Source organism: Mustelus asterias, chromosome 2, assembly GCF_964213995.1.
Source record: "Mustelus asterias chromosome 2, sMusAst1.hap1.1, whole genome shotgun sequence".
In the NCBI taxonomy this organism is placed as follows: domain Eukaryota; kingdom Metazoa; phylum Chordata; class Chondrichthyes; order Carcharhiniformes; family Triakidae; genus Mustelus; species Mustelus asterias.
The window spans coordinates 129,327,024-129,339,487 of NC_135802.1; the positions used below are offsets into that span (position 1 = coordinate 129,327,024).

The following is a 12,464-nucleotide window of genomic DNA, read 5'->3' on the forward strand; positions in this document are numbered from 1 at the left end:
ATGAGATCGTCATTATGTTCCTTTGTCTTTATCAGAGGTGATGATCAGTCTATGGATGCTTTTAGTAGTACCTTGTCTGGAGGAAGGGGTTCCATTGTCCCTTAGAGAAACACTGTGCAGCCACTCTCATCAGTGGCTAACTGCACATTCTCAGCCAAATTCAGGGTTTGTGTCCAGCTCAGGTCTTTTTTTTAATCTCTAAAGCTTCAAGTTAAATCGCTGCTCTAAAAAATGAGCTGCATTTGGACATTTACATCAACTGGTGGCAGATGAAGGCCATCTGATTTATACACAATTGCTGCTATTGCAGGCTAAGGAGGATGGGTTTGAGAAAATAAGTCATCCATACTGCTACCTCTTATCATTCCTAAGCGTAGGCATGCATACTAACTTTCAAATACAATTTCCTTTGATTATTTTTCCAGTGTTAAGTTTTGCCAGGTTGCAATTTAATATAATATTTTCCAGATTACATTTTTACGTTTGCTTTATTAGAATTAGTAGAAACAATGCCGTTTAAGCTAATATTTCTTTACAGATAGAATAGTTGCTTGTTTCAACATCTCCATTAAAGGCAGAAAAAATTCAGAGAAAAATGACAAACAAAAGATAAGGAATTGCAAGACAGAGTCTGGGTACGTATGTGCCAACCTCATAATTGGAACGATTCAATTGTGATTTTATATAAATCAGCAATAAGCTGAAGGCAGGCGGCAAGGAGCAGACTTAACTGTAAAAGTTTCCATTGCAAAACATGGATCCAAGTTGAGTAGCGACTTCCATGAGGAAGCACAGAGCCTCAAAAAGATTATGTTTGGACACCAAACCCACCTCCATTATTTAGCTCCAAAATTAGTGGTAAACCAAGCTATAGCCTCTCAAAAGCATATGGTATGTATACACAACAGAAGATTCAGGAAATTGAGAGAATTATACAGCAAACTGGGACAAGAATGGTGAGAAATCATTCATAATGCAGGAGAAACCCACAGGGTCCATCTATTACCACATGCTTTTATTTCTGTTCAAGTTTTTCTTTTGACTATTGTTCTGAATAAGCATTAGACTGTTTATGTCGATCATTACAGAATGCAAGAAGCATTTATATCAAATTAAATTATTACTGAAAATAAAGGAAAACATACTCTTGCAACCTGTTAAAAGGTACATATAAATAATGGTTTCACAATTATAAAGGAAACTTGTAGAGGTTTGTAATGGAATTGGAAAGTATATTTTGGAGGAAGGCCGGAAGGACTGAAGAGAACATATGTTTTAAACAACCTAATAAAAAGAACTTTGATACAAAATTAAAATAATGTGAATGCTGAAAATCTGAATACAAATACTAAACAGCATGGTTGGTGCAGGCTTGGAGGGCCAAAGGGTCTTTCCTGTGCTGTAATTTTCTTTGTTCTTTGTAAACATCTTTAATGAGTGTTAGGCTCCATTAAACTGCAAGATGAGACACTATCAAAGGGCATGGGTAATCAAGGTCAAAACTTGTTTAGTTATAGGATCAGCAGAACAAAGCTGAATAATCTTAAAGCAAGATACCATTAAACTTTAACAGGTGACAGGCATGATGAAGCAGCCCCACCAAACCATGGCCTGAAATTTTTGTCCATCGGGGGCAACCATTTGATATTTTTGACTGTCTTATCGAAACTCCTGTTATAGATTTTACCTAAGCTTTGAGAATCTTTAGATAATAAAAAAATGACAGGATCCTGGGGTTTGATGTATTTGGGAGTAGATTATCTGCAGTCTATCTACAATATAATAAGGATGTCTTGCATACTCTTGGATGATAATGGTTACCCCAAAACCTGTCAAGCTGATTGATGTCCCTACACAGAGGAGGATACAGTTTGTAATCAGAAAATGCACAGATCTACCATCAACGAACCTCATCATAGCGATACATCATCTTCAACCCCCGACAGGATTTTTGCTTTTCTACATGGCGAAGAGCACATTCGAGGCAGAAGACAACATTCTCATTTTCTTGTACTACCTAGGTGGATGAAATTTTGAGAGTCAGTACTTTAAACTGGACAACTTGCAATTTAATGTGTGTCAAAATCAAAACTTTTATTGGATTGCTCCAGAGTTAAAGTATTGCTGGTGTAATATTTGAGACATTTGTGGAGGCAGGAGAGGGTATTGTAGCCTACCTGAGGTAATAGCTGTATATTTTTAAAATTATTTCCATGTCTCCTGAGGGCAAGTCCATGTTCACTTATTTTATCCTCTGCTCCACTGCTTCTCAGTCTCAATCACAAGTCCATACTATATTTTTAAAAATATTTTAAATGCTTCGAATTCCTGCACTTTTTCAACCCTCTGTTACTGTCAGTTTTTGGAGGGTCAATGTCTTAGACCCCACCAGTAAGCGATTTTTTTGTTTCTAACTCCGAAGCAGCTAGCACGTTAAGATATCAAGATAAAATTAGAACATTCAAAGATCAAAAAATCCTTCTCTTTTTATTTCTAGCTTTTGATTTTTTCATGTTACTTCATATGACCCCCCTCCCCTTGACTTCAGAAAGCAACAAACGACACTGCAGAAGCTTAGGACTTCTTAAAAAAGGGGTTGCAATTTATATAGTGCCTTTCATGGTCACAGGACACTCCAGTGCACTTTACTGCCAATAAAGTACATTCAAAATTTGGTTACCATCATAATGCAAAAAACATGGCAGCCAATTTGCGAACTGTAAACTCCCACAAAGAGCAATGAAAGAAACAACCAGATCATCTGTTTAAGATGTTGATTAATGGATAAATCCTAGAATCCGTACAGTGCAGAAGGAGCCCATTTAGCCATCGAGCCTGCACCAACTCTCTGACAGAGTATCTTACCTAGACCCTATCCCTGTAACCCCACACATTTACCATGGCTAATCCATCTAACCTACACATCTTGGGACTGTGGGAGGAAACCGGAGCACCCGGAGGAAATCCACAGACACAAGGGGAATTGCAAACTCCACAGTCACCCAAGGCTGGAATTAAACCTGGGTCCCTGGCGCCGTGAGGCAGCAGTGCTAACCACTGTGCTGCCCAATGGTTGATCATGAAGCCAAATAGAATTTCTTGCTGCATCAACTACTATTGTGGAATCTTTAATGTCCAAGAGGTCAGGTCCTCAGAGTAATGTCTCTTCTGAATGTGCAACTGTCCCTTATTACTGAATTGCAATGTCAGCATGTTTTAGGTCAGGTCTCTAGAGTGGGGTTTGAAACTTCAGACTCGGGCAAACATGCTACCACTGAGCCAAGACTAACAAATTTAGGTGTCAGCCTAAAACTAAGACTTTGACTAACAAATAAAAGTGGTAGCAGCAGAAAGACTTTTGAAACCTGACTGTCTCATTGAACAAACAGCAAGTAACTAAATAATGTTGATTGCCCCGATGGTTGCTGAATATTGTATCTTTGCACACTGATCCTCTCCCCTTTCTTATTGCCTAAGAAGCTATCTGGTTCATCGTTCTATGAATACTTCAGTTAAAGTCTCACCTCTGAACTAGCTAGGCTGGGAATTACTTTCCAGAAAACAGTCAGAACAAAGCATGCTTAATTAGCTAAATGAAAACAAAATACTGTGGATGCTTGAAATCTGAAATGAAAACAGAAAATGCTGGAAAAACTCAACAAGTTTAGCAGCATCTGTAGAGGGAGAAACGGTTCATGTCTCAAGTCCATATGACTCTTCTTCAGAGCTGTAGAAATGTCATGAATTTTGTACTGTTGAAGAGAGGAGGCAGGAGCTCAGAGAGATTTGACAAAGAGTGTTAATTATGGTGTTAAGTAAGGTGTTTATAGTGGCATAAAGGTCAAATAGCAAAATGTGTTAACAGCTGAACAAGGGTCAGAGCTCTCTGAAAGCAAAACATAAGAACAAGATCAGAATGGTCCTGGAGGGGTGTAGTGGGGGGAGGGTGGGTAGGGGAGTTGAGTGAAAATAATTAAAATGATCAAGATGGAGGAGACTGTTCATGGTCTGAAGCTGTTGAACTCAGTGTTAAGTGCAGAAGGTTGTCAAGTGCCTAATCAGATGATGAGGTGCTATTCCTCCAGGTTGCGTTTGGTTTTACTGGAACATGGCAACAAGCCAAGGATGGAAACGTGAGCATGAGAGCAAAGTGGTACACTGAAATGCATGTGACAGGAAGGTCAAGGTCATGCTTGCAGATTGAACGAAGGTGTACCTGCAAGTCACCCAGTCTGTGTTTAGTCTCCCCAATGTAAAGGAACTGCGCTGAGTGTTCACGCTTATTCTGCTTTTAACACATTCTGCTATCTGCCCTTTAAGGCACTATTAGCACCTTCTTTAGTATTTGACACTATTAACACTCCCTTTGCCTTTTGTCCATGATAGCTTTGTCAAATCTCTCTTGCGCTTTAATTTTGCTCCACTTACTCCACCTCCTCTCTTCAACAGATAAAATCCACCACATTTTTACCTCTTCTCGACTTTGAAGTTGTAGAAACTCCTGTTTCTTCCTCCACAGATGCTGCCAGACCTGCTGACGTTTCCCAGCATTTTCCGTTTTTATTTCACATTTAAAAAGCTATCTTTTTCACCTCAAACATCAATCCCACAAGCTGATTGTAATTAAACAGAATGACTTGGAAAATCTTAACTAAGATTGAATACATTTTCTGCATAAAATTGGCTTTTAATTACTTATTCTATTTCCACAACAGAAGAAAGGATACAGAAGATCAAGGTACGAGAGATTCCAGTTCTGAGAAGTTGGACTGTTTGCCTTGGATCAGAGATGATTAAGAGGTTACCTAATGGATGTTTTCAAGATGTTTTGATAAAGTAGATAGTGAAAAATTACTTCCTTTGGTAAATGATCATTGTTTCAAAATCATCGACAAAAGATTGGCTGGGGGGGGGGGGGGGGGGTAGGGGGGGGATGTGGTTAACTTTTTTCACTTAATTGTTGGAATTTTGTCAAGGCGGTGGAAATTGATGCACAAAATATTTTAGAAGGGAGCTGGACAGGTACTTGAGGATGGAGAATTTATGGGGTTTTGGACAAAAAGCAGAATGTGGAACTGTTCTTTCAAAGAGCCATCACAGGCACAACAGGCCTCCTTCAGTGTTGCAAACTTCAATGATTTTAGAAATCAAATAGCAAAGCACAAATGTCAAGGTGGAAACAATAAGTACAAGTGTAAAAAAAATGCATGTAACATTATCTCGTGGATTCAAGTGACATTCCTAACTCAGCTCTGACATCTGCTTCTAGAAGACCCTCACCCCTCCTGTGAATTTAAACTTTGTGATGTTATCAATTATTAACTAGATTATTCTTTCAATATCTCCCTCCTCTTTTCTCCAGAACAATGGGCCTCGATCCAAGATGGTGCTGGAGCTAGGCGACTTCTTGCAAGCTGTGCCCAGCATACCTTCTAATTCTATCTTTTACTCTCGTTCTATGCTTCTAAAACTTCATCCTAACTCTTTTAAACTCTCTAAGTTGTTCTTTTGCTACACCCTAGCTATGACTGTAACACTACATTCTGCACTTTTTCGTTTCCTTCTCTATGAACGGTATGTTTTGTCTGTATAGCGCGCAAGAAACAATACTTTTCACTGTATGTTAATACATGTGACAATAATAAATAAAATCAAAAATCAACTGAGGATCCAGTTGCTCACAAGTCAGCAGCCTTAATCCTTCAAGTATTGTCCAAACATTGAGCATCAACAGACCATTTTCCTTGAAGGGAATGACTACCATGCTCAATGTGCTGACATACAAAGATCACTCTGGATGGTGACCAGGAGTGGAAGCACTGCGGAATTTTCTCCTCATTATTCTGTGAAAATTGTAGCTGCCCAGCTTGGTTGCAAATGTCTAACTTAATATAGATCAACCAAAGCTGGACTTTCCGATCTATAGAGCCACAGCAACGTGGTTGACTCTCAACTGCCCTCTGAAATGGCCGAGCGAGCCACTCAGTTGTTCAAGAAGGCAGTTCAACACTACCTTCTCATGGGCAACGCGGGATGGGCAATAAATGCTGGCCAGCCAGTGATGACCAAGTCCCACAAATTAATAAAAATAATATATGATTCAGTGCAACAACACAGTTATTTACAGAGACAAAACAACCTTTTTCATTTAAGAGCTTACATTTAGGTTATATTTTTATTTTTTCAAGAAAGTCCTAAAGTAGTTTATAGTGAATAGATTGCATTTCAAGTATAGTCATTTTGTAGTCGCACAGGCACAGTTAATTTGTGCCAAGAAGAATGATTAGATGATTTACTCTGGTGACACTGGTTGAGGGAGAAATATTGGATAAATATCAGGAAAACTTTAGCTCTCTTTTGAATCATGAAATGGAACCTTTTTCATCCGCCTGGTAAGGAGGCAGAACAATCTCCTATTATATCAGCACAGATTATATGCTGTAGTCCTGATGTGATTCTTGAAGTTCTGGCTCAGATGCCAAAATTTATCCAGCATTCAGCAGCAATCGATTAATTTTAAAGTGTTTTGAAGGAGCTCCTGGATGTAAAAGTTAGTGTATGAAGGCAATTCTTTTCTTGATTGGTTTGGCTAAGTGCTGCATGATGCATTACCTTCTCCTACTCCACACTGATGCAGTATTAGATATTCCCTTGGGTAAGACTGGGCTGCACAAGGGAGAATTTTCAGCTAAAAGTGGAAGAAGGCATGAAACAAACCTACAAAATAACTTGCTTTTCCTGGTTAATGATGAGACAACAACTATGCTCAGATACTTAACATCTCAAACGTTCACCACGGCCAACCCATCAACTCACCATGGATAGGTAACACAACTGCTGGCAGATCTGGCATCTCCTCTCTGACGTTTCAGAGGCTAACCATTTCCGTGGTTTCTTCTTCATATCCATCATGGAGAGGTGGCTGTCATGGCTACCATAGCGAGCTGACGAATGCAAACCTGCATCAAGCAGCTGCTGCCGCTGCCTTGACTCTGTATCCCTGAGGAAATATTGGAAATGTTACGGTTATCAAAAATTTACTGCATCAAACTATTGGTGGAAGCGTATTATAACTTTGCTGCAATTTAATAGAGTCAATTTTGCATTTTTCAATTAATCTTTTGACAATCCAGTCAAAGAAACATTTTACATATTATGTACATTACTGTAGAACAACAATAAGGAGATTCCAATACAAATATAAATGCTTGTTCTCAGTCAAATGTAACTAGTGCAATACCACAAAGATCAGTGCTGTTATATTTACAATCTATATTCATGACTAGAATGAAGAGACAGGGTATACCGTAGCCAAATTTGCTGATGAAACAAAGAAAAGGTGGAAAAGCAAGTTGAGGAGGACACCAATAGTCAACAAAAGGATAATTAAATGAGTGGGCAGAAAATGGGCTTACGATGTATAATGTGGAAAAACATAGAACATAGAACAGTACAGCACAGAACAGGCCCTTCAGCCCACGTTGTTGTGCCGACCTTTGTCTGAAACCCAGATCAAGCTATTTCCTCCCTATCATCCCGAAGTACTCCATGTGCCTATCCAATAGCTTCTTAAATGTTCCTAAAGTTTCTGACTCCACTATCACTGCAGGCAGTCCATTCCACACCCCAACCACTCTCTGAGTAAAAAACCTACCTCGGACATCCTTCCTATATCTCCCACCATGAACCCTAGAGTTATGCCCCCTAGTTACCACTACATTCACCCGAGGAAATAGTCTTTGAACGTTCACTCTATCTATCCCCCTCATCATCTTATAAACCTCTATCAAGTCTCCTCTCAACCTCCTCCGCTCCAAAGAGAAAAGCCCAAGTTCCCTCAACCTTTCCTCATAAGACCTACCCTCCAAACCAGGCAGCATCCTGGTAAATCTCCTTTGCACTCTTTCCAGTGTCTCCACATCCTTCTTATAGTGAGGTGACCAGAACTGCACACAATATTCCAAATGTGGTCTCACCAAGGTCCTGTACAGTTGCAGCATAACCCCACGGCTCTTAAACTCAAACCCCCTGTTAATGAACGCCAACACACTATAGGCCTTCTTCACAGCTCTATCCACTTGAGTGGCAACCTTCAGAGATCTATGGATATGAACCCCAAGATCTCTCTGTTCCTCCACATTCTTCAGAACCCTACCTTTGACTCTGTAATCCACATTTAAATTTGTCCGACCAAAATGAATCACCTCGCATTTGTCAGGGTTAAACTCCATTTGCCATTTTTCAGCCCAGCTCTGCATCCTATCTATATCTCTTTGCAGCCTACAACAGCCCTCCACCTCATCCACTACTCCAGCAATCTTGGTGTCATCAGCAAATTTACTGATCCACCCATCAGCCCCCTCCTCCAAGTCATTTATAAAAATGACAAATAGCAGAGGACCAAGCACTGATCCCTGTGGCACTCCGCTGGTAACCGGTTTCCAGTCCGAAAATTTTCCATCCACCACCACACTCTGTCTTCTGTTAGATATGATGTGGAGATGCCGGCGTTGGACTGGGGTAAACACAGTAAGAAGTTTAACAACACCAGGTTAAAGTCCAACAGGTTTATTTGGTAGCAAAAGCCACACAAGCTTTCGAGGCTCTAAGCCCCTTCTTCAGGTGAGTGGGAATTCTGTTCACAAACAGAACTTATAAAGACACAGAGTCAATTTACATGAATAATGGTTGGAATGCGAATACTTACAACTAATCCAGTCTTTAAGAAACAAAACAATGGGAGTGGAGAGAGCATCAAGACAGGCTAAAAAGATGTGTATTGTCTCCAGACAAGACAGCCAGTGAAACTCTGCAGGTCCACGCAACTGTGGGAGTTACAAATAGTGTGACATAAACCCAATATCCCGGTTGAGGCCGTCCTTGTGTGTGCGGAACTTGGCTATCAGTTTCTGCTCAGCGACTCTGCGCTGTCGTGTGTCGCGAAGGCCGCCTTGGAGAACGCTTACCCGAATATCAGAGGCCGAATGCCCGTGACCGCTGAAGTGCTCCCCAACAGGAAGAGAACAGTCTTGCCTGGTGATTGTCGAGCGGTGTTCATTCATCCGTTGTCGCAGCGTCTGCATAGTTTCCCCAATGTACCATGCCTCGGGACATCCTTTCTTGCAGCGTATCAGGTAGACAACGTTGGCCGAGTTGCAAGAGTATGTACCGTGTACCTGGTGGATGGTGTTCTCACGTGAGATGATGGCATCTGTGTCGATGATCTGGCACGTCTTGTAGAGGTTGCTGTGGCAGGGTTGTGTGGTGTCTTGGTCACTGTTCTCCTGAAGGCTGGGTAGTTTGCTGCGGACAATGGTCTGTTTGAGGTTGTGCGGTTGTTTGAAGGCAAGAAGTGGGGGTGTGGGGATGGCCTTGGCGAGATGTTCGTCTTCATCAATGACATGTTGAAGGCTCCGGAGGAGATGCCGTAGCTTCTCCGCTCCGGGGAAGTACTGGACAACGAAGGGTACTCTGTCCACTGTGTCCCGTGTTTGTCTTCTGAGGAGGTCGGTGCGGTTTTTCGCTGTGGCGCGTTGGAACTGTTGATCAATGAGTCTAGCGCCATATCCTGTTCTAATGAGGGCATCTTTCAGCGTCTGGAGGTGTCTGTTGCGATCCTCCTCACCCGAGCAGATCCTGTGTATACGGAGGGCTTGTCCGTAGGGGATGGCTTCTTTAACGTGTTTAGGGTGGAAGCTGGAGAAGTGGAGCATCGTGAGGTTATCCGTGGGCTTGCGGTACAGTGAGGTGCTGAGGTGACCGTCCTTAATGGAGATGCGCGTGTCCAAGAATGCAACCGATTCCGGAGAGTAGTCTATGGTGAGCCTGATGGTGGGATGGAACTTGTTGATGTCATCATAGAGTTGTTTCAGTGATTGTTCACCATGAGTCCAAAGGAAGAAAATGTCATCGATGTATCTAGTGTATAGCATCGGTTGAAGGTCCCGTGCGGTGAAGAAGTCTTGTTCGAACCTGTGCATGAAGATGTTGGCATATTGAGGTGCAAATTTGGTCCCCATGGCTGTTCCGTGTGTCTGGATGAAGAACTGGTTGTTGAAGGTGAAGATATTGTGGTCCAGGATGAAGCGGATGAGATGTAAAATTGCATCTGGAAACTGGCAGTTGTTGGCGCTGAGCACTGAGGCCGTTGTAGCAATGCCATCGTCATGGGGGATGCTGGTGTAGAGTGCTGAGACATCCATTGTGACGAGGAGCGCTCCTGGTTCAACTGCTCCATGTGTGCCGGTCACCTCAGCACCTCACTGTACCGCAAGCCCACGGATAACCTCACGATGCTCCACTTCTCCAGCTTCCACCCTAAACACGTTAAAGAAGCCATCCCCTACGGACAAGCCCTCCGTATACACAGGATCTGCTCGGATGAGGAGGATCGCAACAGACACCTCCAGACGCTGAAAGATGCCCTCATAAGAACAGGATATGGCGCTAGACTCATTGATCAACAGTTCCAACGCGCCACAGCGAAAAACCGCACCGACCTCCTCAGAAGACAAACACGGGACACAGTGGACAGAGTACCCTTCGTTGTCCAGTACTTCCCCGGAGCGGAGAAGCTACGGCATCTCCTCCGGAGCCTTCAACATGTCATTGATGAAGACGAACATCTCGCCAAGGCCATCCCCACACCCCCACTTCTTGCCTTCAAACAACCGCACAACCTCAAACAGACCATTGTCCGCAGCAAACTACCCAGCCTTCAGGAGAACAGTGACCAAGACACCACACAACCCTGCCACAGCAACCTCTGCAAGACGTGCCAGATCATCGACACAGATGCCATCATCTCACGTGAGAACACCATCCACCAGGTACACGGTACATACTCTTGCAACTCGGCCAACGTTGTCTACCTGATACGCTGCAAGAAAGGATGTCCCGAGGCATGGTACATTGGGGAAACTATGCAGACGCTGCGACAACGGATGAATGAACACCGCTCGACAATCACCAGGCAAGACTGTTCTCTTCCTGTTGGGGAGCACTTCAGCGGTCACGGGCATTCGGCCTCTGATATTCGGGTAAGCGTTCTCCAAGGCGGCCTTCGCGACACACGACAGCGCAGAGTCGCTGAGCAGAAACTGATAGCCAAGTTTCGCACACACAAGGACGGCCTCAACCGGGATATTGGGTTTATGTCACACTATTTGTAACTCCCACAGTTGCGTGGACCTGCAGAGTTTCACTGGCTGTCTTGTCTGGAGACAATACACATCTTTTTAGCCTGTCTTGATGCTCTCTCCACTCCCATTGTTTTGTTTCTTAAAGACTGGATTAGTTGTAAGTATTCGCATTCCAACCATTATTCATGTAAATTGACTCTGTGTCTTTATAAGTTCTGTTTGTGAACAGAATTCCCACTCACCTGAAGAAGGGGCTTAGAGCCTCGAAAGCTTGTGTGGCTTTTGCTACCAAATAAACCTGTTGGACTTTAACCTGGTGTTGTTAAACTTCTTATTCTGTTAGATAGCCAGTTACCTATCCAATCGGCCAAACTTCCCTCTATCCCACACATCCTTACTTTCTTCATAAGCCGACCTTGGGGGACTTTATCAAACGCCTTACTAAAATCCATGTATATGACATCAACTGCACTACCTTCATCTATATACTTAGTTACCTCCTCAAAAAATTCTATCAAATTTGTGAGACAAGACTTGCCCTTCACAAATCCGTGCTGACTATCCCGGATTAAGCTGCATCTTTCTAAATGGTCGTAAATCCTATCCCCGAGGACCTTTTCCATCAACTTACCGACCACCGAAGAAAGACTAACTGGCCTATAATTACCAGGGTCATTTCTATTCCCTTTCTTAAACAGAGGAACCACATTCGCCACTCTCCAGTCCTCTGGCACCACCCCCGTGGACAGTGAGGACGCAAAGATCAATGCCAAAGGCTCTGCTATCTCATCCCTTGCCTCCCAAAGACTCCTAGGATGTATTTCATCAGGCCCAGGGGACTTATCAACTTTCAGTTTATTCAAAATTGCTAGTACATCTTCCCTCCGAACATCTACTTCCTCCAGCCTATGACACCCTCTCTTCCTCAAAAACATGGCCCCTCTCCTTGGTGAACACCAAAGAAAAGTATTCATTCATCACCTCTCCTATCCAGAAGATGAAAAAGCAGGTTATTACTGAAATGGAGACACCACGAATGCCGTGGTACAGAGAGATCTGGGTGCCCTTGTACATCAATCACAAAAGGTTAGCATGCAAATACAGCAAGTAATCAGGAAGGCAAACGGAACGTTGGCCCCGGGGCTGGGGGGGGGGGGGGGGGGGGGGGGGCGGGGGGTGGAGGGGTGGAGGGGGGATGAGCATAAAAGGTAGAAAATAAAAACTGAAAATTCTGCAACTACTTAACAGATCAGATAACATCTGTGGAAAGAGAAATAGAATTCACATTTTCAGGGCAATTACTTCTCATTAGAACCAAGAAAA

General features: G+C 42.8%; 1 protein-coding gene across 2 annotated transcripts in view; it reads right to left on the reverse strand.

The window, feature by feature from the left end:
• The window catches only part of LOC144511281 (protein Jumonji-like), a 444,126-nt gene that overhangs the window by 13,596 nt on the left and 418,066 nt on the right, over nucleotides 1–12,464 (reverse strand). For both annotated transcript variants that reach the window (XM_078241463.1, XM_078241473.1), the window contains 2 exons: nucleotides 6,817–7,000; nucleotides 1,910–2,017 (listed from right to left, as the gene is read on the reverse strand). In XM_078241463.1, the coding sequence (XP_078097589.1) occupies nucleotides 1,910–2,017; nucleotides 6,817–7,000 (292 nt within the window). The remainder of the gene's footprint in view (nucleotides 1–1,909; nucleotides 2,018–6,816; nucleotides 7,001–12,464) is intronic.